Below are 25,391 nucleotides of genomic sequence, written 5' to 3'. Positions count from 1 at the left end.
CATGTATTGTATTTTGAATTTACAGCAAAAAAGAAAACTATACTCCTATATGATTTCAATTTTTTATGTTTCTATAAGTTTATGAAATATGGAATTTAGGACTTTTATAGGACTCAATCCTATAGGATAATCTTACATGAGATGGATTTTTATAGGGTTAATTATATGGTCATCTGTTTCATTTAGTGCTTATAGTCCTATAGGGTATATCCCAATCATGTGTAATTATAGGATATATCCCATAGGATTATATATAGGCTTTTATCCTATAGGATTTTAACCCTATAAGATTGGTTCCCAAATCAAATAGATATTTTAATTGAAATTTTCTTTGGGAATCGTTAAGGACTATGGAAACATGTATTCAGATTATAAAATATAATGCATTATTATGGGTGAAACTGCCAAGGATAAAATTTAAAACATGAAAATGCTGCCTCCACATTACTACTTTAGTTCAATATTCATAATTGAAAATGTATAATACTGTATGATATAGGCATATATATATATAACTGGCATTATACTTTAAAATACAATTTAGAATGCAGGGATTTTACTCTTTACTTTATTATTGTATTTTCACAGTGAGGTTTTTGATAGTATCCTAAGCACATTGTTACTTCTTCCTTTACTGGCGGGCAAACACTGACTGGTGCAATGCGCCTCCAGGCCGATAGGTGGAGGAGTGGCAGTCGGAGCACGTGCAGTCGGATGTTGACAGGCCTCTTTCACCGCCCGTGCTCTGGCTGTTGCTGTTGCTATCACGTTTCCAGCCTCCACATCTAGAACTTTCCTGTTACTCCAGGAACACTGTCCACAGTCGCAGAAAGCCCATGGCAACCGAACGGCAAGTTAAACCAAACACATTACCCAGATTTTATATGATTCATTTGTTTGATACGTTTGTCTCTACGCACGTGTGTTAACGGTTGATCTCTGCTTTTGCTTTAGCAGCTTCACCGATAGCTTCATTGACGAAGATCCACAGAGAGCTCTGGAGGTAAACACAGCCGTTAGCTAGCCATAAACAACCGTCCTTAGCGATTTTAACAAATATCTGGTGGCCCTTTCCGGTTATCTTCCGGTTAACTCTGACTTTGTCCGACTAGCTGAAATTGAGTGTGGTGTCGGTGACACGTTTATGATGTTTGTAACCAACCAGCAAAGTTAGCTAACGCTTACTGTTAGCATCACTTTGTAAAAAGAGCAGGGCAGGATTATCCATATCCCTAAGTATCTGTAACATTTTAAAGGTAGCACTTTATGTTGTTGTGCTTCACCACCATTTATAAGTCATGAGGAGTTATCACCAGATAACAGTCGTTTTTAGATAGGTGGGGTTGTCAGCAAGACAAGCTTGCAGTGTCATCTTCAACAGATTTGAATAGAAGTCAGTAGCGAATGCTGTTTTTTTAGTTTTATTTACTTCATATTTAAAACACACTTTCCTTTGAATGATGGTGACTGCTCTGTGGAAACTATTACACTAGGAATAGCAGTTCAGGTAATACACACTTGTGAACCCTCTCAGAATGACCTCTTCCACTTCCAGATGGTTTCCTGAATAATAGTTGTGTGTGAAAGCCAGAATTGCAGAGAGAGGAGACAACCATGTCTGTCTCAGTGTCAGCATTTGCTTAGTGTTACTTTTCTACCGCTAAAACAAATCTTTCCAAGTCAAAGCTGTGCAGTAAGCTGTCCACTTAAACACCTCCTCTTTTCTTCTAGGCACTGAATGAGGCCTTGCAAGGCGACTCCGACAACGCAGAGTGGTTTTGTCAGCGTGCTTATGCTCACATTCTTCTAAAAAACTACAGCTGTAAGCCTTCACAGTATTTTGTGGTGACAAACGTGATTAGTAAATGGCCATTTTAAAAAATGAATTTGCATGATTATACTTGCTTTCAGAAAATATACATTTTATTCTAATATTAATACCTATTTGTTTTTTGATACAGTCGATAGTATATGAGTATAATCTAATAGTTGGCTATTCAATCTTCATAAACAGCTGATTATCTTGTGAGGTCCAGACTTCTAAGTGACATAACCTTGATGAATATATATGTACTGTATAATAAACATAGTGTTTTCTTCCACAGGTGCTGCTGATGATGCAAAGAAAGCACAACAGTTAAAACCCAGCCTTCCTCTTGCTTTCATGCGAACAGGGTGTGTACTTTGACATGATAAAGGAAACATAGGTTAATTGCATATTTGTTAAAGTATATAAGCTCAGCTCAAGCTACTTTTGAATGACCCAAATAGTTTTAAGTCATTTAGCCTAAGTTGTGGTATGAATTTGATTTGTAGACATTATAGGTTGGCTTCCTTAAATGACATGCCAAATAAAGTAGTACTGCTTTTACACAATAATTTCAGGTATGAAAGTAAGACCCATTTTTCCTGTTGCTTAAGTTTCAATTTGTGACTCTGATGTTAATAGTTTGTTGGCACTTGTGATTTTTGAATTTCTGGCTGATGAATGTCAACTTGCAAATTGAGAATGGAAAGGTGACATGCCAGAAAAATTAACGAGACATGATCTAAATTTTGCGTGTGAAAAGAAGTCACCTTTATTTTTCCAAGATTATCCAGTCTAAGTGTGTGTGACATGTTTTTCTCCCCTAACTGCAGAATAGCAGAGTACTACATGAACCAGTATGTGTCAGCACATGCAACCTTCACTCAGGGACACGAACTGGATGGTGAGTACAGCTTATTTTGGCCTTGAGACTTGAGCACAAACTTCCTATCATTCCACTTGTTACCAACCACTGTTCCCAGCAGTACCCTGTCTGCTTCACTCTACTCACTGAGTACACACTTCTAAACTTATGTCCTTTAGCTTTAGTTATAAAATACATTACAATATGATTTTATTAACATAGTGCTTTTATTTATTGCTTATACAATGACATCAAAAAAATCCTTTCTGATTGTGGAGTGCGTATCTTTAAATGTATTACTGGATACCTCAAATATTCAGTAACAATTGAACCACCATACTAAATCAATGCACAATATACTGTATATTAAGGTAGAGGTAACATGGCACAACCACTTTTACTTCATTACAAGTTAATTCACTGATGAAACTGAATTAACTGTGGATCAATCTGACTTCAAACAAACTTGTTGTCAATTTGAACATTGTTTCTCTTTATCACTATAGGCCTGATAATACACTTCACATTATTCTATGACTCCTCCTCATCCGTTATATTTTTATATCAAGTGATCTTGTAGTGTGTTATAGTTTATATATTTAAAGTAAACATTTTTTGTTTATTATTATTTATTTTTAAATACAGGCCTATAATGAAATTGATACTGAAATCGTCTCTGATTTTTTGTCTCATTCTCTCAAGAGGTTTGTTTTTTGTTTAAATTTTCCTTGATGTGTCCGTGTGTTGTCAAACCAGATGGTCTACATGTTGGTTACTGTAGATTACTGATATATTTGAGTTTAAATGTCAAGTTTATCTTTTAAGCTGTATAATCCAAATTTGCGCCAGAATTTAGGCAGGCCCATTTTAAACTGCCTTTATTGTTGAATATCAACATCGTTTGTTTTCACATTCCATTCAGATTGCATGTGTTCATAAACAAAGAAAGTGAATGTATTGTTTCTGGATGGCCAGATATTAAAACATTTCCAGACGACTTCTTTCACCACCACTTTTTATAACCTTTTAAACTTATAACTATAACTTTTAACTGAATGAAGGATTACAGTCCTCAGATGTAAGTTATCAGAGAAACAAGCTGAGCAAACAGCCCCTCTCGCAGCCCCTCCTGACCTCCTGTGTCCGCCCAAGAATGTCGGAGAAACACTGATTTTTAATGTGAAACTGCTTCATTCAGTGTTTTTATCGATTTTAATTATTGGCATTGTTTGTTTTGAAGAGAAGACCTCTGCAGATAATTTGGCTCCTGGTAAAAAACCTCCTGAACAATGAGCACTGAAGAACCTAACCTAAAAATAAAATGGCAATGAGCTGACAGTGAAGACAATACCAACCCTTGTGATCCCACGCTAATTCACAAAGCCATAAAACTACATCTTGTCATTGCTTTGATTGACAGACCTCTATCAGCAGAAAAGGGCGTTGAACATTACTCTGCAAATGTAATGCAAATTGTTAACGTCTTTATTTAAAAGACAAAATTTACTGGACATTGCATGCATTAGTGGAAACTCGACCTGTTAACATTTGATAAAACTGTAATTTATACACATACTGTGGCTTCCAAAAGTTGGAGACAACAGATACATACACAATATAAGCTCACAAGCAAGGCAACATGGAAAAACTGCAAATCGGCAAATATCTTTCAAATGCCCTCAAGGATAGGTTCAGTACAGCCTTATTAAAATGAATATAAAAGGCTAATTTGTAATCATTTTTTCTAGCTGGAGCTGGAGCTGTTGCATCACATCCTTCCAGGGCTGAATAGGTTAATGAATTTGTTTCAAGTTTAGTAATGTCATGTCACATGCTGACTGTTACAAAAGAGTAATTGTACATTTTGGTTTTGTCTTGAGGGATGCATCCATGATGTCACTTAAGGACTAATATATTTTAAAACCTTTAACTTAATAATGTTTTTGCAGTTCCAGATCATATGAGCTAGTGAAACCACTTTAAGTCCACATTGTTTGCACATTGTCAACCATAACACTATCACCACCATTTTCAATATACAGACCAACTGTCACAAAGTCTCATTACTTTCTTCACTGTAGAGCTACAGTTTGTCCATCGCTCTCCTTCACAGTGAACGTCACTGAAAATACAACCAAAACATGAGCAACAACACATTGATGCTCGCTGCATAATGATGTGTATATTGCAGAACACAAGCATGAAAATGCTGTAGATATGTCTGTAACAGAATTGCTGTCATGGAAGCATGAATTGATTTTAATGGACATATTTTTATATATATTTATTTCATTATAAAACAAGCTGTCATTGTGTTTTTGGAGTGTTGATCCTTAAGGCTTTATTGGCGATTGGGCAAGTGGCCCAAATATCTTCAAGGAACATTTGATGAATCTGTAGTCAGAATTAAATTGATGGCATGGTGCACAAACACCAGAAATTAGGCTCTTTCTCTTCTTTCATCTCTTTTGGGTTTGTTATATAACCAACAATAATGTATTAAACTTTTGCTTATTTTTACTCTCCCCCATTTGCCCATTTTCTTCCAAGTAATTTCAGCTTTGGAAACAAACCTATTAAAATAATGACTTCAGCCTTCTACAGCACTTAGTCAAACCACTGTAGACTTCATTAGCACTTCACTAAAGCTCTTAAATCTTTTCACTAAATTTTCTAATAATGCTGTATTTTTTTTTTTTTATATACAATATTTTGTAACAAAGCAAGACAGAACATTCCCATTATTTTTGTGATCTCCACAGCTTCTGACAAATCATATGAGATCTGGATAAAGCGGTGTGAAGAAATGATCAATGGTGAGTAGCTGAACAAGTCTTTGTTTTTATTAGATCCATATTCAAGCTGATTGTTCTTAAATTTTACATTCATTAGGGTATTTAATAGTCTTTTTCTATTTTATTTCAAATTATTTAATTGTTTTATTTATTCTAAATCCTCAAAGGGTATTAAACATTGCTACACAATATTCCCTCTTCCAGGTTTGCTTAAAAAGTTCAAACTATCAAATCCATTACCAGTTCCATCTAACATCTACATACTGTTTTTTTCCTGCTATCAAACACTAAACGGCACAGTCTGATCAAACAAACAAGCACGCACGCATCCATGAACCCACATTGGTAGAGTGTTTAGGTAGAGCTGCTTCGTCCAATAAAAGATGCATGCCATGTCTGGGCGGTGTGTTGCTGTTTGCTGGTGATGCCTGGGCCCTCTGGATCATCTCAAGTAAACAAGAGCATGAGTTTTGACAAACACGCTTCACACCCGCTGCACACGTACTCCCACGAGCGGTATGATTCATCAGAGTAACTTTACTGATGTTTGAAAGCCCCCGATGAGACCCAACCCGTTCATAAGCCCGCTCAAAGACAGAACACACGCGCGCGCGCACACAGACAAATGCACACCAGGGTGCACATCAACCCACCACCCCTAAAACTTGAAAGTAACCTCCTTGCGCTTGCTCATGCTCACACCAGGAGCAGTCATCCTTTTTTTTTTTCTGGTGACAGTGTGTTTACCACCAGCCAACAAACACTCACGACACCTGGTTATTCCATCACGTGTGGCTCCCTGCTCGTACCAAAACACACAAACAGAGACACACACACACACACACAGACACACACAGACACATAGCCTTTTTCTGTTAACAGCCCAGCTCCTCACCATTTCAAACGCGACCTCATTAAGACAACATTAACACGCCTCCTATCATCTCATCTCTCTCTACCCTCTGTGTGCTCTCACGCTGTGTAATGAAATCAGTGAATAATGTATGATAGCACGCTGGTAAACGGTGATCAGGCTTGCTTGGGCTCACAGGGCTTATAATGGGCGTGGATGGACCAGTAAACAAACTGGTGGCGAGGCAGGGAGCGTGTGTGTGTGTATGTGTGTGTCTATATCTATGTGGAGTTATATCTTTGTGCTATCATTTATCTATAAACAGGTGTGTGCTACATTACAAGTTGCATTCTTACAGCCTTTTAATCATTATATTTGAGCAAATTGAGTTTAGGGACTTAAGGAGTGTATTAAATGCGTCCACCTTCCTCTGTCCCTCCAGATCAGACACAGAACGGCAGCGTCAACAGGGTGAGTTTCTCTGCTCAGCCACCAGGGGGCAGTGTTGCTCTCAGCATCAGTAGGCAGAATCAGTCTTGTGTATGCTCTTGCTTCAAAGAGGGGCGCCTTACTAAGCTGCTTTTGTTATTTTGTTTTTACACATTCGTGTCCTTTTTGTTTTGGCCCTTTACCTTATCACCACATGTTCCTCTCTAATTGCCGTCCCGTCTCTGGTGCTGAACGACCCAGCAGACACCAGCAGTGCCAAATGTGAAGTAAGTATATCAATGTAAATATTCCTTATCTAGGTATCACTTTTATGTTTTTACTGTGAATTTATTACACCAGTTAAATATTTAACCCAGCCTCGGTGCATCAACCGGCCCCATTCTGTATGAGTGTGTAAATACAATGTGCATAGACAGTATATGTAAATGAGCTGCTGCTGTTGTGTTACTTGATTTTCTGGGTTGCATGAAGTCTCTGTATTAGTCAGAAGTCTATTGTCAGATCAGTGGTCAAAAGAGAAGAAGTCATATCAGTAAGTCGTGTTATTCAGACTTTTTGATCATTGTGTGTGTGTGTGTTTCTCTCTCACAGATACGACTGGTATCAAACAGAATCTCAAGTTATTGTCACAGTCATGGCGAAAAACGTACCCAAGGATGGTGTTTCTGTCAAATTCATGGACAAAGAGGTACAAACACACACTTCAGTGTAGAGAGAGAAGTGTGTGTGTGTGTGTGTGTCTGTCTGTGTGGAAGGAACAGGGATGGGTTAGCTCGTGGGTGTTTCCTCGGGGGGGCCCATTAGATGGGTCTCACACACACACACACACACACACACACACACACACACACACACACACACACACACTCCCCACGGACCCAACTATGCCTCCAGTGGTGCCTTGTTAACATTGCCCCTAAAGTACAGATCTAAGAACAATTTACCCTCCCCAGCTTCTCCAACCTCCTAATTGTCTGTAGATAGAAGGCATAACTGATCTAGGATCAGCCACATAGGCCTCTGGGGACAACCCTCTTTCTTTCTCTTTTTCTCTTTTCCTTTCTGCCTTTCCACTTCTCTTTCCCTCTCTCGGAGGGGTAACTGCAGGGCACCCCAGGGAACGGCTTTGTCTTTCCTAATAGAATAACAAACTGAGTTTACCCCATTTCAGAAGAAATAGTTCACTCGCTCCGAATCACACAGTCACTTGTTAAGCTGCCTCTGTGGTGCGAAGTACAGATAAGTTCATATATTTTTTACTAGGTCAGTATATACAAAAGAAATTAAAGATGAAAGGCAGTGGTTTCACTTATTTTCCCTTGTGACTGAGTATGCAGCAGCTGTATACCTACAGACAGAGCAGGAATACAACTGGAAATGAATATTAAGGCTTTGATAGCTTTGTGGAATTGCCCAAAAGCTACTTCAGCTAACTTTCTAAGCTTTTATCCCCGATGAACTACTTCTTGCATTAATTTGGTCCAAAATCAGAAAAGTGCACTTTCAGTGAAGTGGTCAGTGGTAAATTGCACATTACAGGTTGAAGTGCAGTAGAGTTTGTCCAAAAAAATAACATGTACATATGAGAGCAGCATTTGGAAAGTGATGAGTGTGGAAACAGTGTGAGGATTTGGGCCACGGCCGACCCCATGTCCCTCTAAACCAACAAGACCTCCCACCCACCCAGTAAGTGAGTGACAGGCTGTTAGGAGCTGTCTGACCCTCCCTCATCACTGGTCACTCCGTGGCTGAAGGGGACAGGGCGAGGATACTCCTGGCCGTCACACCAGCCACATCAGATGATTATTCTCATGGACATGCTGACACCTTCAGCCCCTCCTCACTCCTCAACTCTGTTTTCTAAAAGACGGCAGTTAAACTAAATGAAAAGATTGGTGCCACAATTTCACGGTTGTCATGGTAATACCTTAGATGAAACTTTCTTTACATATTTTTATGTTTTCCTAGTTGCTTACGACTAAACTTTATGGCAGTCAATGTGGGGTAATGACTAATATCTGGTCTTTTCTGTGTCTTCCAGCTCGAAGCCATGATACAGCTGGCATCAGGGGAGAACTACAACTTCCACCTCCACCTTCTGCATCCCATCATCCCTCAACAGAGCAACTTCAAGATCCTCACCACCAAGGTACCACACCCATCCCATTCAGTCACCTTTATTCGAGCCTTTAGAGCCGAATGTGCTGTAGAATAGTTTAAAATCAACATTTGCAAGAACATTAACAGCTCTGAATAATTTACATTCTGCCATACCTTTTTCTATAATCTGACATGTGTCTGACAGGCTTGACAGACATTTCACTGAGACTGATGACATGCTCATGAAGCAGGAACAAACAGCGTGTGTCAGACCTGCATGCTTTCAAAAGCTTGTGTTAAATGGTACATCGTGCACAAAGACACATCAAAGCATTGTGATACGTGTTCTCTGATGTTAGAGCACACGGGACAAAAAATTGCTGGCTTTTGTCCTTGCTAGCGTCACGGTAGTGTTAGAAATTTTCCAACTTGCTTTATTACAAAATAATATTTATTTTATTAAAAAAACAGCACTATTATAGTTTTTAGTGAAATGATTTGTGTTCCTAGCAAGGACAAAAGCCACAATTGACCAAACACTGAGGTGAAAAATTTAAATAAAATTTGGTCATATGGCATCAGTGTAAGGAGGGAATGTAGGTGCCAGCATCATCATGAGCACATACAAGGTTTTGCCCGTTTCTGCCGGGCATGTCGTGAAATAACAAGGAATTTTACCAACAAATCATTTTACAGAATAAATTGCGTAACCTGTTTCTCACATACACTAGTATTAGATGTCGTTTTCTTTTGCTCCGCAGCGAGTCGAGCTGTAGTGGAAAATAAATATGTTTACCACTTTTCAACTTTTCTGAGCTGAACAACATAAACAAACAAGAAAGAAGAAACAACATTTTTTAGGTCAAGGAAACACTTGAGCTAAGTTTTTGAAAGTCAATGAAAAGTCATTGAATCTTGCATGTAGCCTTGTCATCTTCGCAGTTACTCTCAACAATAAAGAAGCAGACTATTAAACATGTCAGGGAACATTTTTTATGTCGCTATAAAGAAAATATGATGTAGTAATGTCACACACTGGAGAAATGCAGGCACTTCTCTTCTCACAGCCGATGTTTTACCAAAGAGCATCACATGACATGTTAGTTTGTCTGTGTATTCAGGCTATTATTGTCTTAATAGATGATCATTAATTATTTTAGTCTCTTGACGTAAAAATAAAATTTATGTGAGATAGCAATAAAAAGGCAAAGAAAAAAAAGCACGCTGATGCGCGTTTAAGCAGCTCGCTGAGATTGTGACTGATCATTACTTAGGTTACCACTCTGAGATTAACATCGTAATCTCTTCAATAATTTAAAGCAGTATAAAGTAGGCTGTCATCACCTATAATTCCTTAATGCTGGTAAAGCTCACTGTAGCTGGAGTAGAAGTGAGAAAATCCACTCTCACTGTATACAGTCTAGCTCCTGTGGAGACGTGAGCGCAGTCTACTGAGCAACCAACAGGAGACTTGCACATGTGCACAAACTCACACACACGCACACACACACACACACACACACGCGCGTGCACACACACACACACACATTTATTAGGGCTGTAGTCGCTGAGAGTTCCTCAGCTCTGTTTAAGGTGATTATGTGCCTAATGAGTAGGTAGGGCACTTTTTTACTATAGACTAATTAGTGTGTATTATAGAGGATGTGGGCTAATGAGTGTGTTGGCTAAGTGTGTGCTGATTCAGGGTTTAGACCACTGTCAGGTTTTAGCCTGCGGATCAAAAGGCAGGTTTTTGTGTGAGTTGTTGAGGGGAAGGATTTGTTTTTTAGGGCATCGATCAACCTGGCCTTGTCAATACACTACAGCATAAATCTCTGCTTTCCTCCTTGGCATCCTGTGAATCCTTAGGAGCTATTATTCCAGGTTTTGGACGAAGCATCTTCAGAAGCATCACTAGATGTAACCCCTTTATTAGCAGCTCAACAAAAAATCCATTCATTAGATTATAATTTTAGTTTGTGAAAGGATGCTTTGCATGTTAACTGCTTAATGTCTCCATACCCAGGTAGTAAACACGTGATTCATAAAAACAGGGCTAGGTATCAAACTATCAAATGTTGATGTCAAGGTCTGTTGAACGTCAGCGCAGATTCGTCATCCGGTTTACTCGTTTTTTGATCAGAGAGATTTTGAATTCATTTAGGACAGATTTACTAAGAACGTGGCGTTTGTGCTGCAGGTCTCAATGAATTTGCAGCCTTATCTATGTATATTTATGTCCTTATTTAGTCCTTCGATACTGTTGTGAGCTCCAAAACATTTACTTAAACCAAAGTAAAACTCCACATGAGGAAAAAAGTTTATTACCCTAAACTAAAACTAATATATTACAATCTTTCAGACTCTTTATATTATATCCAAAAGGCGACAGACGACCTTTAGTGGAAATGAAAATGAGATGCGGGAAATGTTCAAGCCACCTACACAAGTGGAGAGGAGTGGAGTAGATGTGGTATCGATACAGCTGACATCTCACTAGAATACTTAGGTAAATGCAGTCAAATGCATTATATAAATACCTTCTGCATTATATAAATGTCATTTATAAAGACAGAACAATGCTGATAAAGCCTGTTGGTATTTTACAATTCAAATATCATAAAGTTAATATTTGAATTTTATGAACTCACCCTGCTCCCTGTTCATTTGGAATAAAATAATCATAATGTTCTTTAATAATTATTGCTCTATTTTTCTTTTTAAGAATCATGTTTGTTTTTATTATTTATTAGTTTTATTAGTTTATTTATTTTTAGATTACTTATTTAGTTCAGCTCTTGACATTTTTATGCTCCAACACCTCGCTGGTGGATGTCAGGAAGCTGTTTTTAGCACAAAGCTCTGGTAAACGCCATTAGCATTATGCTCAGCTGCACTCACTTTTCAGAGGGGGAAAAGTTTCCTGACAGAACTGACTGTGGAAAATTAGAAAATTGCATGGAATACTTAATCAGCAGTGTTAACGTGTTTCTTCCCATTATTTGTGCATTCTTAACACACAGAGAGACGTACCGTGTAAATATTTGCTAACATGACACACACAGTTCAACTCCAGCCAGCAGGTGCAAAAACTTTAGTAAATCTGTTGACTAGTTTATTTAAAACAAAAATTAAAAACAAAAAAATCAACTGCCGTGTTCTGTCAGCACAACATCAGTGTGTGGGAGTTGATTTCTTTGTTTGCTGTTTCTTTTCCTCCTGTGCACCTATAGATGCACAAAGCCTCCCTCTTATTTTGCCTCATAAGATCAAATATACTAACTAATCAATCAATATGATGTAAATGTGTCAGAATCCTGATCTGCAGTCCCAGTTAGATTTAAAATTAATCTTGTGTGTTGTATGTTTTGACACTACTTGACGTTTGAGACCTTAAGACTTGTGTTGTGAAATACAAAAGGGTTTTGTTTGCAAAAGAAAACACCTTTGAATTTTTCAGTACGGTATCAAAAAAGCATAATTTTGGTAAACATACTGAAATGTTTTAGCACTAGTATAAGAAAAGTCAAACCGTGTGCAGCCCTATGTATGTTTTGTATTAGATTTATTGTTCTCTAACATTTGTGAACAAGCAGTGAAAAGATTTTTCGGAAACTTGGTTAGTAGCATTATATAACCTTATGTCTATATCCTGTGCATTATATCCACTGGCTACACTGTGCTGGAAAGAAGCTGACCTGCACAGAAACTGCCCCCTCTCAAAAAACACTCACTTACTTTCTCACTTTTCCATGGCAACAGCAGACACTGCATACCAGAGGTGCACGTGGGTTGCAGCTTAAACAAGGGCTCAGTCTTAGAGAGACCACAGCTGAGGATGGTCTTAGACTCCCTCTCATCTACAGCCACTGTTTTCTTTTTTCTCGTCTGTCTTCTTCATTTACCTTCTTTGTATTTAGTTTGTCAATCTGTCTCTCACACACACATATACACACACACACACACACACACACCTTCTGTCTTTCTCTCTGTCTTGCGCTCATACAAACACACACACACGCAACCTCTAGGATAACGAGAGAGAGTGTTCAACCCTCCTCCTCTCCCACAAAGCTCTGACTGTTCCCTGGTCCACTGGGCTCCTCGGGTACACATGGACCCCGCATACACACACACACACACACACACACACACACACACACACACACTACACCAAGCCCATAAGTTCTTATCTGTAATTACAGCATTCAGAGTTTCAGAAATGCATAAAAGCTCCCAACTCTTAATAAACTACAGGTGAGGTGCATGTACACACGTGCACAACAATGTGACAGAGCCCAACAAACTGAGCAGCTTTCTCGTTGCGGGTCTCATTTAAATTTTTTGGAGCCGTTTCATTTTTCTGAAGCCAAGGAGCCACTGGGGGGAAAAAACATTCAAATGAACAACGGCATCAGCAAATCAAGTTCCTCCAGATTGGCATGCATCCCTAATGAACGCTTTAAAAAAAAAACCGCATTGCCCTCGGAGCTGTTGATTCCCAACCAATGTCGGTCTGTCTGTCTCTGTAATAGCCTGCCCTGCACTCTTCGCTCCACAATGTTTACGCTTCATCTCCTCGCTGTCTTTAAAGACAACTTAGCAGGGGAAGGCTAAGCCGGGCATGAATGTGCACACGCGTACACACACACACACACACACACACACACACAAACAAATACAGAGGCTGAACAGTAATCTTTCAACACACTTGTGCCATCTACACAAAGTATTTTCAGTGTGTGTGTGTGTGTGTGTGTGTCGTCTGTAGCACATTATCTTCAGTGCGACCTCCTCCTGTCCTCCACCACGACAGACATTCCAACCGCAGGGGTCACCGCGACAACAGGGAGCCAATTACACACCAGTGTGTTTGATCAGAACAGACGGCTGACACACACACACTCAGGCGCGTGCAAGCAAACACACTCAACACAATTTTGAATCCGCACTCGCTCGTTCATTCAGTTCCAAACTCATCTCTTTTCGGCAAATAGCTAAAGTGGCGTCTCCCCTCTTTAATTTGCATGCCTGTCAGTGTCTAAGAATGTTTATATTTATTTCATTTATGCGTCTTTTTAGATGAGTTTGTTTTGAAATCCACAGGGATCTGGAGAAAGAGGGAGAAGATGCTGGGTGAGGAGTCGTGGTGGGGAGAAGGGGGGGGGTGATGGTTACAAACACATGTGACAAGTGACACGGGACCCCAGTGCCCCTCTGTAAATAGCATGTGTGTGTGTGTGTCTGTGTGTGAGTGTAGTGCAGTATTGTATAGTCCAGCCCCTGGGGTCCTGTGGGTGGTGGCCCCTGTATGTGGCGCTGCTGTCACATCCCTTTACGAGCCATCGCTTCGCCTGTCACACACATAGAAACGCACAGGGAGAGACACACACACGGCGCCTGGCCTGCCATCTCCCTTAAAAGCCAGGAAACACAGATGTGGCAGCAGATTAATGTTGTATGGCCCAGGAGCACGCATAGAAGCGCACACACTTTGACTCACACACAGAGCCTCAGCTTGAGTTCTGCTGCACCTCGCACTAGCAAAACATTCAAGACAGTAAACGGCACCTGCTGCACTGGCTGCTAATATTAAGATGATAACATTTAATTTGCCTGGTCTGCAGTGTTTGGTTCCTTCCTGTCCTCAGACTTTGTCTCAACCATAAACTTTCTATGATTATGAACAAATCCAGTAAAACAGCACGACAGGCGTATGATTTGCTGCCTTATTTACGAGCCTCATTAAAACCAAAAACTTGAGCAACTCTACTGGACTAAGAGTATTTCAGAGTTTATATCAGAATATAAAACTGTGTCCACGGGGGTAACCAAAAAATCTAAAGACAAAATAAAAAAGACTTTAGATCTAACGTAACTGAATCAATATTACAACCACTGCTATAACAGCTGTGTTAGGCTGAACTCCAATTAGCATTATTTGTCAGCCAATAGACATGTATGGCAAATCAACACTTTGATACCTACTGATGTCTTCAAAGCACGAGACCCCTGACAGAGCTCAAAGGATCTGTGCCTAGATTTCAGGTGTATCTGTCAAGAAACTAAAAATTATTTAATATGCCAACAGTCACTGTCTCACAAACGGATTGAAATCAGTTTATCAAAAACAAACTGCTTTGACGAAGAGGAACAACCCTGACAGCTGATCCGCAGGGCTTAATGAATCACCATAGAAACACTGTCTCTAGGAAAATTAAAATATACAAATATACCACATCTGCATGTCAGGGCATCAGTTTTGATTTATTTCTGAAAAAACATGTTGTTTTTTTACCATCAATCTATGTTACCCATGAGTCTTCGCCACAGTTGCCATGCAGAAGAAACCAATCAGATGCGTTTATCAGAGCTGTGACAAACTTAAATCCATAGATTCACTCCACACTAGATTTTGGACAGAGAGGAAATTTGCATCGTCCTCAGTGAGTTGCTGAGTTTAGATATAATAAGTCTGTTGAACCTCTGACCGCAGTATGGGAGGGTGTGGTCAGCTGTGATCCGAGCTGCGACCGTAACTGAGAGAAGACAGTGCCGAGGTACTAGGGCTGCAACTAATGAATATTTTCATGATCAATTCATCTGTAAAATTTATTATATTCACATGATAAATCATTTTGACTATTAAGAGTTAGAAATAACTGAAATTGCCTGTTATAATATCCAGCAGTCCAATTATTGATTAACAAATATCCAAAACCCAAAGACAAGAAAGTGTATTTTGATAAATGACGAGGGAAACTAAATCAGAATCTATTGAAAGTGTGAAAGATGGTGTACTGGATATGTTTTTATGGCTTTGAAAGTTGTGCATGGACCTGGATATAGTTACCAGACGTGGGGTTTCCGACTGAGGAAAGGGTCGCGACATTCTGCATTTTTCCGCCGTTTGGACCTTTCAAGTTAACACGAGGATTCACACTCAGTGTTCTCGTCTTTCTGAAACGGGTCGTGAGATGCGCCGCAGCCATCGTCCATCTGGCTTGTTGCCTACAGCTCGCTAGGCTATGTTTTTTTAGCATCTTAGCAACTTTCTTTGCTTTAAGCCGTGTTTTGTAACGCGGTATTGATGATTCAGTCACTTCAGTCTTCTTAAGGTGCTCTAACAGTCTATGCAGAAAATGAACTGGAGGTAAAGGTTACCTTCAGAGTCCTGGCAGCTCAAAATAACTTCTTCCACCTCAACTCTACAGGGGTTGACTAAAATGACCCACCTTTGTAGCAGCATTGTCAGTGGTGGTTTAGTTACTTCAAAACTAAATTCCTTTTCCATTTCATGTTTTTCTATTTGTGTAAGTGCCTGGTTTATACTTGAAAGAACTAGTTTGTACAGAAGGTTGTCCGACCTCATCTGAAGGCAAAAGTTTTTATAACTGTTCGGCAACAGACGACAACATTTAAAGGAAGGTTGAAATGCCAGCCATCACAAAGACAGGCGAGACAAAACACTCTATTTAAACATGACGGTAACAGCGCATATTTTCATACTGAAAGACATTCACAGTGTTGAACTGGTTTTCACTCACAGAAATAGTTGTGTGAAAAATGGAAAAGTAGAGCTAGAGAAAGAAGCACGGTCAATGTCGGATATTCAGTTTCGGAAAGTAAAAGAAATTGTCGGATTCAGCCCCACAGTTCTGACATCGGCGGGGGAGGGGGCGGGGTTTGTGAAGCGCACCGGCCCCTCGTGTATTTAAGTACGTGGCTGGAACAGATGAGAGACATGATGTACTGTTCCAGCTGCACTTGCACTAAAAGATCTGTTGCAGCTCATGTCAAAACACGAATTTCTTTTTTATAATTAGCCGAGCAAAATATTTAATTAAGACACATCCTGACTCTGTGCGGAAACTTACTTTAGGGAAAAAAAGTTAGTTATGTGACGCACTCTTTTTAAGGATGAATATGAATTATTCGGACAGTAACCTGTATTCTCAGCAGAGATCTTTTTTTAGCTCCTCAGCCTTTCGCAGGTGAGCCAGAAAGTAAATTTCGGACAGTGCACAGATGCTTCGCCGTGCACGAGGCCCTTTGTGGGCCAGAAAGCGCTGACACACACCAAAGTGATCTATCAGTCCACTGCCACTCGCACTTGCTCATCGCCGTCGTCTTATTTCCCTCAATCTGCTCCCCTCACTCACGCTTCGCTCGCTGCCAGTCAGCCTCTCTGCCTCCTCGTCTCTAACCTTGTCTACCTCCTGGTTCCCTCTTCTTTTCTGGCACCCTCATAAATGAATCATCACATCGCCCAGCAGAGCAGAAATGTTCCTTAATTGCACCGACATTACCAGTGCTGTCTTTCATATCAAGCCTACACACACACATAGACACACACCATTAATGGGTGGTAGGGGGTGGGGGGGCACATAGCGCTGTAGCTCGCGTGTCTCGCTGGTATGACCCTGTCAATGCAGCTCAGTGTTAAAAGTGTGTGTCCATGTCCTTCTTCCACTCATTGTTTTCTCCTCTCCCATGTTCTCCTGGTGTAATGATTTGGATCAGATGCTGCTGTGTGGAATTAGGATCTCCCCCTCTCTCTCTCTCTCTCTCTCTCTCTCTCTCTCTCTCTCTCTCTCTCTCCCCCCTCCTCCTCTCCTCCTCTTCCCCCCGCTCCGTCTCTCACACTGGCCCTCTGGCTGACAGGCATCTCGTTAGTGCAGTATGTCTGTCAGTGAGGTTTGAGATTGAGCTGTGCCCCCGCATATCCCTGATGTCTCTCTCTCTCTCTCTCTCTCTCTCTCTCTCTCTCTCTCACACACAAACACGCACACACATTCGCAGGCTGAGTTGACGTCGGCTCTGAGCAGACAGTCTCTCTGGCCTCAATAATGATCTGATGTCCTGTACTTTTAAGATGTCACTGTAATGGAAGCGTTATTTTTGTCCCTCGCACCAAAGAAGGCCATTTTGTTAAACATTGTTATCTCCCTTCTTCAAAATCGTTCTTTCCTCCCCTTCTCCGTGTGTCAGGTGGAGATCAAGATGATGAAGACAGATGCCATCAGATGGGAGAAGCTGGAGGGAGAAGGACAGGAGTCCAACATCAAACACTTCAATCCTAGTCAGTCCACAGCTTCGGCATTTACGTTCCTTCCTCCAACTATCCTCCTGTCTATGTTCTCATCACTCTCTCTCCATTCCTCCCTCATCTGCTTCTTATCTCTCTCTCTCTCTGTCTCTCTCTCTCTGCAAAGATCAATATAAGTGGCTTTGTGTGTCTTTTCTGCACTAAAATGAGAGTGGGCAGTCGAACCCTGCTAGAGTCTTTCATTAGTCTGACGGCAAAAGTAGGCAGGGAGAGGGAAAGGTATGACAGCAAAAAATTAGTCAGTTTTTTAGCCCACATGTTCCTATTACTGACAGGATTAATTACTTATGTAAGTGTGTGTGTGTGTGTGTGTGTGTGTGTGTGTGTGTGCGTGGAAGGTAGAGTAGCCAGTCTATCCTCCATACAACCGTCTCACTCCCTAGCCCACCCTGTTTATAAGCGCCTTCTTTATCTCGGGCCAGTGTTACATGTAAACATGATACTTGACGTCCGACTTTATGGGATCACATGGCTGTATGTCCACACTTGGCCTGAATATGTCTACTGTGTGTCTGCTGCTGTATTTATGTAAATCTGTGTCTGGATTACATTTCCCGCTCTCCCTCTCCATCTCTTGTTGGGATTATAGTGGGCGTATTGCATCCAGAAAATATAGAAATCAAATCACAATGTGATCCGTCAGCATCTTAGTGATGATAATGAATTCAGTCCTTGCCAGTTAATACATCCTCGGTGTGATTAGATGATCGAATTCACGGTATTTATGAACGCATGCATTGTTTCTTAAAAGCAATAAACTGGTTGTTCCAGTGTTTTGAGGAACACTCAGTGTTTTGCCAAAACGCCTCTCAGCCAGTTTCAAATGTGCGTGTTAACCGCAGACGTTTTAAACAGCGTTTCCCTTCCCCATCAGATCAGTACCCGTCGTCGTCCCACTACACCTGCAAATGGGACAAGATGGTGGTTGACCTCGGCGAGGAGGAGAAGAATGAAAAGCTGGAGGGAGACGCGGCGCTCAACAAGCTCTTCCAGCAGATCTACTCGGACGGCTCAGACGAGGTCAAGAGAGCCATGAACAAGTCCTTTGTAAGTTTCAGTCTCAAGCAACATGAATCCCTCCCACAGTGTTACTTCATTCACGAGGAAGCAGTGAGATTACATGGACAGGTAGTATTATAAACTTCAGTATAACATGTTGTTTATCTGCATCTTTCTTAAGTCACAAAAAACATGCGCTCTGTTTATGGGTTTAGGTAACGTTGCACTGAGTTCACACAAAACAACAATTTTACCCTTTTTCCATCCACTAGATTTTCTACACATGTAACGGTTTTCAATGCAGCAGCTACCGATCATCAAAGATGTGTTCAGACAGAAAGCAAAGTGAATTTTTTTACCTGTTTCATTTGTGAAAATGTCTCTGTTGGACCGACGTTAGCTGGGCTAGCAACAGACGCAGCGACTGTTTGTGTTCGTGTTCAGTTCAGCCTCTAACTGAACTCTGGGTTCCCACAAGTCCTTGAAATCCTTGAAAATGTGTGAATTTGAGAGAGGAAATTCAAGGCTGTGAGAGAGAAAAGATATAAATTGACATATAATTGAAAGTGCTTGAATTAATATATTTTGTGCAAAAATAGAAACTGAAGTTCATCTGAGATTTATTTTAACTTCATGTCAGTAAATAGACTCTGCGCCGCTGTCTCTGTGTGTCTCCCGCCGTCTCTCAGCTCTACGACTCATAATTAAGTCTCTGTCTCTATTTGCTGTGTTAGAGATGCAGGAGACCACACAGTCTGCCGTCGCTGTAACGCAGCACAGTCGAGATGTGTTCCTCTCTCTCTCTTCTTAATTGTTGTCTGTGAGCGTCTGTACAGTTTGCTAGTTCTCATGATCTTAGTGTTGCAGCAGTAATTAACCTTGATCCGTGTCTAGAACTACGCCGTGTTGGGTCTTTGAATTTGAGGGGAATTGGGCCAGGAAAGTCCTTGAAAAGTCTTTTGAATTTGGTGATAAAAATGTGTGGGAACCCTGTTACCAGCTACTCAGGAACATTTCTAAAAAATGCTTTCTGTCTGAACACAGTGACAGGTTCCAGTCTTTGCTGCAAAGTTTTCTTCCTCAGTCAGTTGTGTAGAGCAGTGACGGGGACGGTCCTCTATCTCTTCTCCTCTGTTTGAATGAGCTCCTCGTCTGTTTACTCTGGTTTTCAGTGAATACGCTCGACCATCAAGGTGAAATGACTGAATGTCCACAGGATAAGCAGCAATTACACTTTTCTAGCACGTCCACACACACACACACACACACACACACAAACACACAGACTGTCACATGTGCAGGTGTAACGATGCATTCAATGTTTCCTCAATCTCTACAACAGAGGGGCGGAGTGAGAAGTTACAGGTCACAATTATGTGAATATGAAAAATACTGAAAGAGCTGTTTATTTGCGCCTGCATCATCCGCACATGGTTTAAAGTGAACGTAATGCAGCATGTGCGGTGTGGACTGATGCAGCAGTGACTGACTGTCTAGTTAATGAGCTTCCGTTAAGAGTGTATTTACTTGTACGGAAGGATGTGTAAGGGTGTGTGATTGCAGCTAAATGTTGATTGATGATTGGGGTGAATCAGCATTCTGTGTTGTGAACCTGTGATCTCGTGATGCTGGAGTGCAGCGGTACACTTGAAATAGGATTCGCTGTAATTTCCAACATAAAAACTGAGGCTGATGGTGTTTTAACATTCATGTCAAGTTGTCATTTCTGCATTTGGTTTAAACAACTCAGAGCGCCAGACCTTTAGGAGAATAAAGGTCAGCTCATATGGAGATGAGCACTTTGAAATCTTTGACTTTTCAGCTTATTATGAAAAAAAAAAGAAGAAAATTCAAATTAAAAATTGGTCCAGAGAAAAAAAAAAACGTTGTACATCAATACTCAGGGAAAGTTGCTGCAGTGGACTTTTCTAAGCCGAGGCATTTTTAAACAGGGAGGTGTTGCATAACTGCTAACGTAATGACAGACTGCTTCACTGTCTCTGTCTCTCCTCCCCGTGCAGATGGAGTCAGGTGGTACAGTCCTCAGCACCAACTGGAGAGATGTGGGCAAGAGAACAGTGGAAATGAACCCACCAGAAGATGTAGAGTTCAAGAAGTACTGAGCACCCAACCCCCACCCCCCCACCCCCTTTTGTTTGACATCATCTTTCTTCACATTTGCCCATCTGAGTCCTCGTTGCTCTGCAGTCTCCGTGGCCGTCCACTTCCTCCCCTCAGTTTTGTTTTCGCTCACTCCGCCTTCGTGCAGGGAGCCTCAGTGTTCCCACCGTCACTTGACCAAACCACACATGGCCTCCTCTCTGCAATAGCTTCCTACCAGATGGAGTCAGTTCATTTGAATAATCTGTTGAACAGATTGATTTACATTATCTTAATTTTTTTTTTTATTTTAAAGGCTAATGAAGTCAAAAGGGAACAAATGTCTGGATTAAAAACCCTGAAATGCTCAAATTTCAACCATCAGATTCTTATTTTCTCTCCTTTCTCTCAAATCGCCCTCAGCCTTTCTATTTGGGAGCTTTTTACAACTCTATTATCAGCACTTGTATAAAAATGTAAAAAAAAAAAGAAAGAAAAAAAGAACCAATCGAGATGTTTAAATAATTATGAATGCATTTCTTGGCTAATACAGCTTTTGTTCTATACTTTAGAAAGTCAACAGCAATACTCTGACTAGTCTGGAAACTGTGTGACGTGTCAGCCAGTGGCTCAGCACCGGTCGTTCCCTCAGTGTGACTCCAGCTTCAGTGTAAATAAAAGATTTGTTGTTTGGCTCACAAACTTTGTCACGTTTTATGGTTTGTCTCTGGAAACTGTTTTGGACAGGTTGGAAAATCCGTCCATCAGACACAAAAACAGCAATACATTATGACGGGGAGCCGTGTTGTGTGATTATGTGCTGCGAGGGATGAAATGTGGCATTAGTGATATGAGTGCAGGCAGTTCAGATACGGTTGGCGGCTCGAGGACGTGGTTTACGTGTCGAGGTTCGATTGGTATCGAGGCAGAGAGCCCCGCGGTTGTGTGGCAGGCAGGTGAGGACGCGGCCCCGAGGTGGAGTGGTGATCTGCAGTCGGAGATGCGGGAGAGCAGCCACCTCCCGTTCTCCAACCACATACATGCAGCAGCTGTAACTGTGAGGGGGCGTCCTGCCAAGGCGAGAGAGCATTAATATGGATCAGCCTCCTTAACCGCATCATCAAGCCTCTCACACTGAGTTAAGTGTTAAATTCATCACACATCGTTTCATCTCTCGTGACGATCAAACGCCCATTTGTGGCTCTGGATGGAACTCTCAGCTTCATAACACTCTCACACACACACAAACACACACTCCTCCACTATCCCTGACACACACAAACACACCGCCCCCATCCTTACCCCCTACCCCCGCCTGAGGCGGCTCTGTGACATCAAAAGGAGCTAAGCGCTTTGCATCGTGGGTAAGATCTGGGAGCGTGACGGCTACAGAGTCTTTAGTCTCATTAAAGAGTTCTAGAGCTGCAACTCTCACATTAAAGAACTCTGGAAACTTCTTTCTGCTCATCCCTTTGGAGCAGGAACCAGATGTGACACTTCTCAAAACTGAAAAGTGTCTTTGAGTCTGAATGAGAAGGGGGGGGTTTCCTAAATAAACCCAACGCTCTGTTATAAGCAATATGTATTTACAAATAGGATATAAAGTCATTCGGCCAAAAGCATAAAAAAAAGAGAGACTTCAAACTTTACTTAAAAAAGTTTATTCAGTGATATTGCACTTTGAGAGCTTCTTCAATGCAGATAAAAATACATTTGGATGAAAGTTTCTGAGAGGAAGCGTACAGTACATTGTTTTAATGAGAGATACTCATGAAGACCAAATAAGGAAGGAGTTAAAAACACAGGAGTCAAAAATATTTCTCACTAGAGTGATGAAAAGTAAAACAAACAGATGCTATTTAAGCCAGCTGACTGCTATGGAAATACTACGCGCCCTATACATTTATTTACATCGAAAAAGCAAAGGATGAAAGAAGAGGTCGGCTCTATAAATACAATCTTACCTGCTTTTCCCACAGATAAACTTGTGGTGTCATGCATGTAATTCAACCCTGGTGTCAGGTGTTAATGCATGTGATGGGAAACAGGTGTGTGGGATGTTTGTATCATGACCTACTGTATGTTCTCTTCACAGCGAGTCGTGCTGTAGTTCAGAAGGATCTAAATGGAAAGCAGGTATGTTTTTTTAATAAGAGAAGCTGTGCAGTGTGCAGAGACTGCGTACCTTAACATGTGTGTGCGTGTCCTAGATTCTGCACCATGCATTTATAATGTATGGACACTGTTACTGATACTGTTCGTTTTCTACAGCTCTGCTCAGGCCAACAGGTATCTAAAGTAAATGAGAAGCTAAACTTTTCCCCTTCATCTCCCCTCCTCCCCTGGATCCCCGTACCTCCCTCCCTGCCTTGTTTCCTCAACTCTGGACTCCACCTCCTCTGGACACCGTCTCCCAGGTGTGTGTGTGTGTGTGTGTGTGTGTGTGTGTGTGTGTGTTTGTGTGGGGTGGGAAAGGGTGTCTACACTAGACCCAGGATGCGTGCCACCCACCAGTTGCAGGGCATGATAACTCTACAGGCCACCCTGCAGCCTCTGTAGTGGTAGGGCCACGGGTAGTAGCCCCCCAGCGGCTCGCAGATCCTCTGGCAGTGGGTGTAGCTGCGGCGGCACTCGGCGCAGCACACGCCCTGGTGGTCCAGCATGGGGTCGATGTTCATGTTGCCCTCCTCGCCCTCGAGACCTCTCTGGGAGGAGACAAGAGGAGGTCAGAGGTCAGACGACAGTGTCTTGTGCGGCGTCCTGTCACGTGATAGCGTCCGTGTCGTTAGCGGCGGAGAAAGATCATTTCAAACCAATTAAAAATGGATTTCCGACAGGCGGGGGTTGGGGAGGAGGGGATGTTGTCAGATGTGGGTTTTTGTTGTCAAATATTTTCTTTTTCAGCGTAGTGCTTGCTGTTTACCCCCCTCCGTGTCTGTCAGCAGTGTAATACAGGGGCTGGGGGATGCTCAGAGTGTGAAGGGAGAGGGATTAGGAAATTGGGGCCCAATTTAAGGGGCGAGGATGGAGGGTGTATGTGTGTGAGTCTGTGTGCGCTCAGCAGGGCAAAGGGGCCACAGGAGAGAGGAGGGGGGTGTTGTGGAATTATTCATACAGCCTCAATGCTGAAAGGAAAGCTTTGGACAGCCTCGCACAGAAAAAAAAAAGGCATGCACGGAAAACACACCCACGCATACACTCAGATTTGCAGTGACAATCCGGGCCCCTGCGCCGTGACCCCGGCATCTGCTGCCGCTCGCACAGCTGTGAGAAACTCTCGGCGGCCGGAGCCTTCTCAGGTGTCCCCCCCCCAGATGTGACCGGACAGTTGTGAACGCGGTACACAGCAGAAGAAGAAGACTGTGTGACTCACCTGATAGGGGTTCTCCGGGTTGAACTCTGCCTCCACGTCCTCCTCTTCTTCCTCCCCGGCTCCGGCTGCCTGGCGGCGCTGGCGGGGGGCGGCCCTCCTCTTCCTCTGTCCGCCTGCACACATCACAGTCTCACTATCTGACAGCAGACCAAATTTAGGAGCGGAGTGGCACTAATGTGGCTCAGCTCCTGATTGCACAGCCGTTTTCTCTGGCAGCATGTTTGAAGTCCTCAGATGAAGTAGAATAAAATTGTGTTTTGAGAACTTTTGACCTCCCAGCATGCTAAAAATTGTTCACTCTGTGGCTCGGAAACTTCAAAAGGACTTTTCTTTTTTAGCTTGTTTTTCTTTCTGGGGCTTTAACAACTGCAGTGTTAAATGGAAATACTTGAGACCGTTTGACCCACATCTTCTTTGTTTTGTGCAAAAACTCACACAGACTTAAAACTTGAGAGTTTAACTGAACTCTGCCATGAGCCGTCTGGTTGCTTACTGGTGGAGTAGGTGGGACGGAGCCAAAAGATTGGCAGGTCTCCGCACAAGTCCTTGATCTTGTTGCTGAGGAAGGCGGAGTCCGACAGCGGCGTGTCTGCAGCCACCCAGATCAGGTCGTCCTCAAACTTGGCCGGCATCACCTCATCCTCCTTCAGAGGGAGAGAAGAAAAAGGTGAGAAGTAATGAGCTGATACCCAAACAAACATCTGAGCGACTCTTGTTTATGAGTCTTGTCCGTCCTCTTTAAATATCCCACACTCCCTTCATTCCGTCCGAATCTAATCTGCATTAATGTTGAGCTGTTAATGCTCCTTAACAACATAAAATCAAGCAGTAAAAAGGAAAGTCCTTGAGGCTGTAGCATATACATTTTCCCTTTGCGCCAACATTTAGCTGTATATACAATGTCAGGACTCATCAGCATCTGAAGGGAGGGGGAGGAGGG

The 25,391-nt window shown here is 41.8% G+C and overlaps 2 protein-coding genes across 4 annotated transcripts in view; one reads left to right on the top strand and one right to left on the bottom strand.

The window, feature by feature from the left end:
- Positions 1 to 709: 709 nt before the first annotated feature.
- sugt1 (SGT1 homolog, MIS12 kinetochore complex assembly cochaperone) lies at positions 710 to 21,780 on the top strand. 3 transcript variants are annotated; one of them, XM_023421961.2, is made up of 13 exons: positions 710 to 850; positions 958 to 1,003; positions 1,732 to 1,822; positions 2,106 to 2,175; positions 2,641 to 2,711; positions 5,435 to 5,488; positions 6,763 to 6,791; positions 7,011 to 7,036; positions 7,362 to 7,458; positions 8,812 to 8,919; positions 17,862 to 17,952; positions 18,854 to 19,026; positions 21,000 to 21,780. In XM_023421961.2, exons 1-13 carry the CDS (start codon positions 837 to 839, stop codon positions 21,099 to 21,101), a joined length of 972 nt encoding a protein of 323 aa, XP_023277729.1. In that variant the 5' UTR covers positions 710 to 836; the 3' UTR covers positions 21,102 to 21,780. The 3 variants fall into 3 exon arrangements, with proteins under 3 accessions (XP_023277729.1, XP_023277728.1, XP_023277727.1); XM_023421960.2 differs by having other exon boundaries at positions 955 to 1,003; positions 7,014 to 7,036; XM_023421959.2 differs by having other exon boundaries at positions 955 to 1,003.
- A 943-nt stretch (positions 21,781 to 22,723) lies between these two features.
- The window catches only part of LOC111666483 (leukocyte cell-derived chemotaxin 1-like), a 7,508-nt gene continuing 4,840 nt past the window's right edge, over positions 22,724 to 25,391 (bottom strand). Inside the window, exons 5-7 of the mRNA XM_023421811.2 lie at positions 24,945 to 25,095; positions 24,452 to 24,564; positions 22,724 to 23,783 (exon numbers count right to left, since the gene is read on the bottom strand). Coding sequence (XP_023277579.1) covers positions 23,559 to 23,783; positions 24,452 to 24,564; positions 24,945 to 25,095 — 489 coding nt within the window. The 3' untranslated portion in view covers positions 22,724 to 23,558. The remainder of the gene's footprint in view (positions 23,784 to 24,451; positions 24,565 to 24,944; positions 25,096 to 25,391) is intronic.

Source organism: Seriola lalandi, unplaced genomic scaffold, assembly GCF_002814215.2.
Source record: "Seriola lalandi dorsalis isolate HSWRI2012SDOR001 ecotype SW California unplaced genomic scaffold, Sedor1 jcf7180002054677, whole genome shotgun sequence".
NCBI lineage: Eukaryota > Metazoa > Chordata > Actinopteri > Carangiformes > Carangidae > Seriola > Seriola lalandi.
The sequence above is the reverse complement of the archived record's forward strand: the minus strand, read 5'-3'. Positions and strand labels throughout refer to the sequence as shown.

Coding starts and splice junctions, on each gene's coding strand:
- sugt1 (XM_023421959.2), top strand. Junction 2,712..5,434: donor TCAGGGACACGAACTGGATG/GTGAGTACAGCT, acceptor TGATCTCCACAG/CTTCTGACAAATCATATGAG. Junction 17,953..18,853: donor CATCAAACACTTCAATCCTA/GTCAGTCCACAG, acceptor CTTCCCCATCAG/ATCAGTACCCGTCGTCGTCC.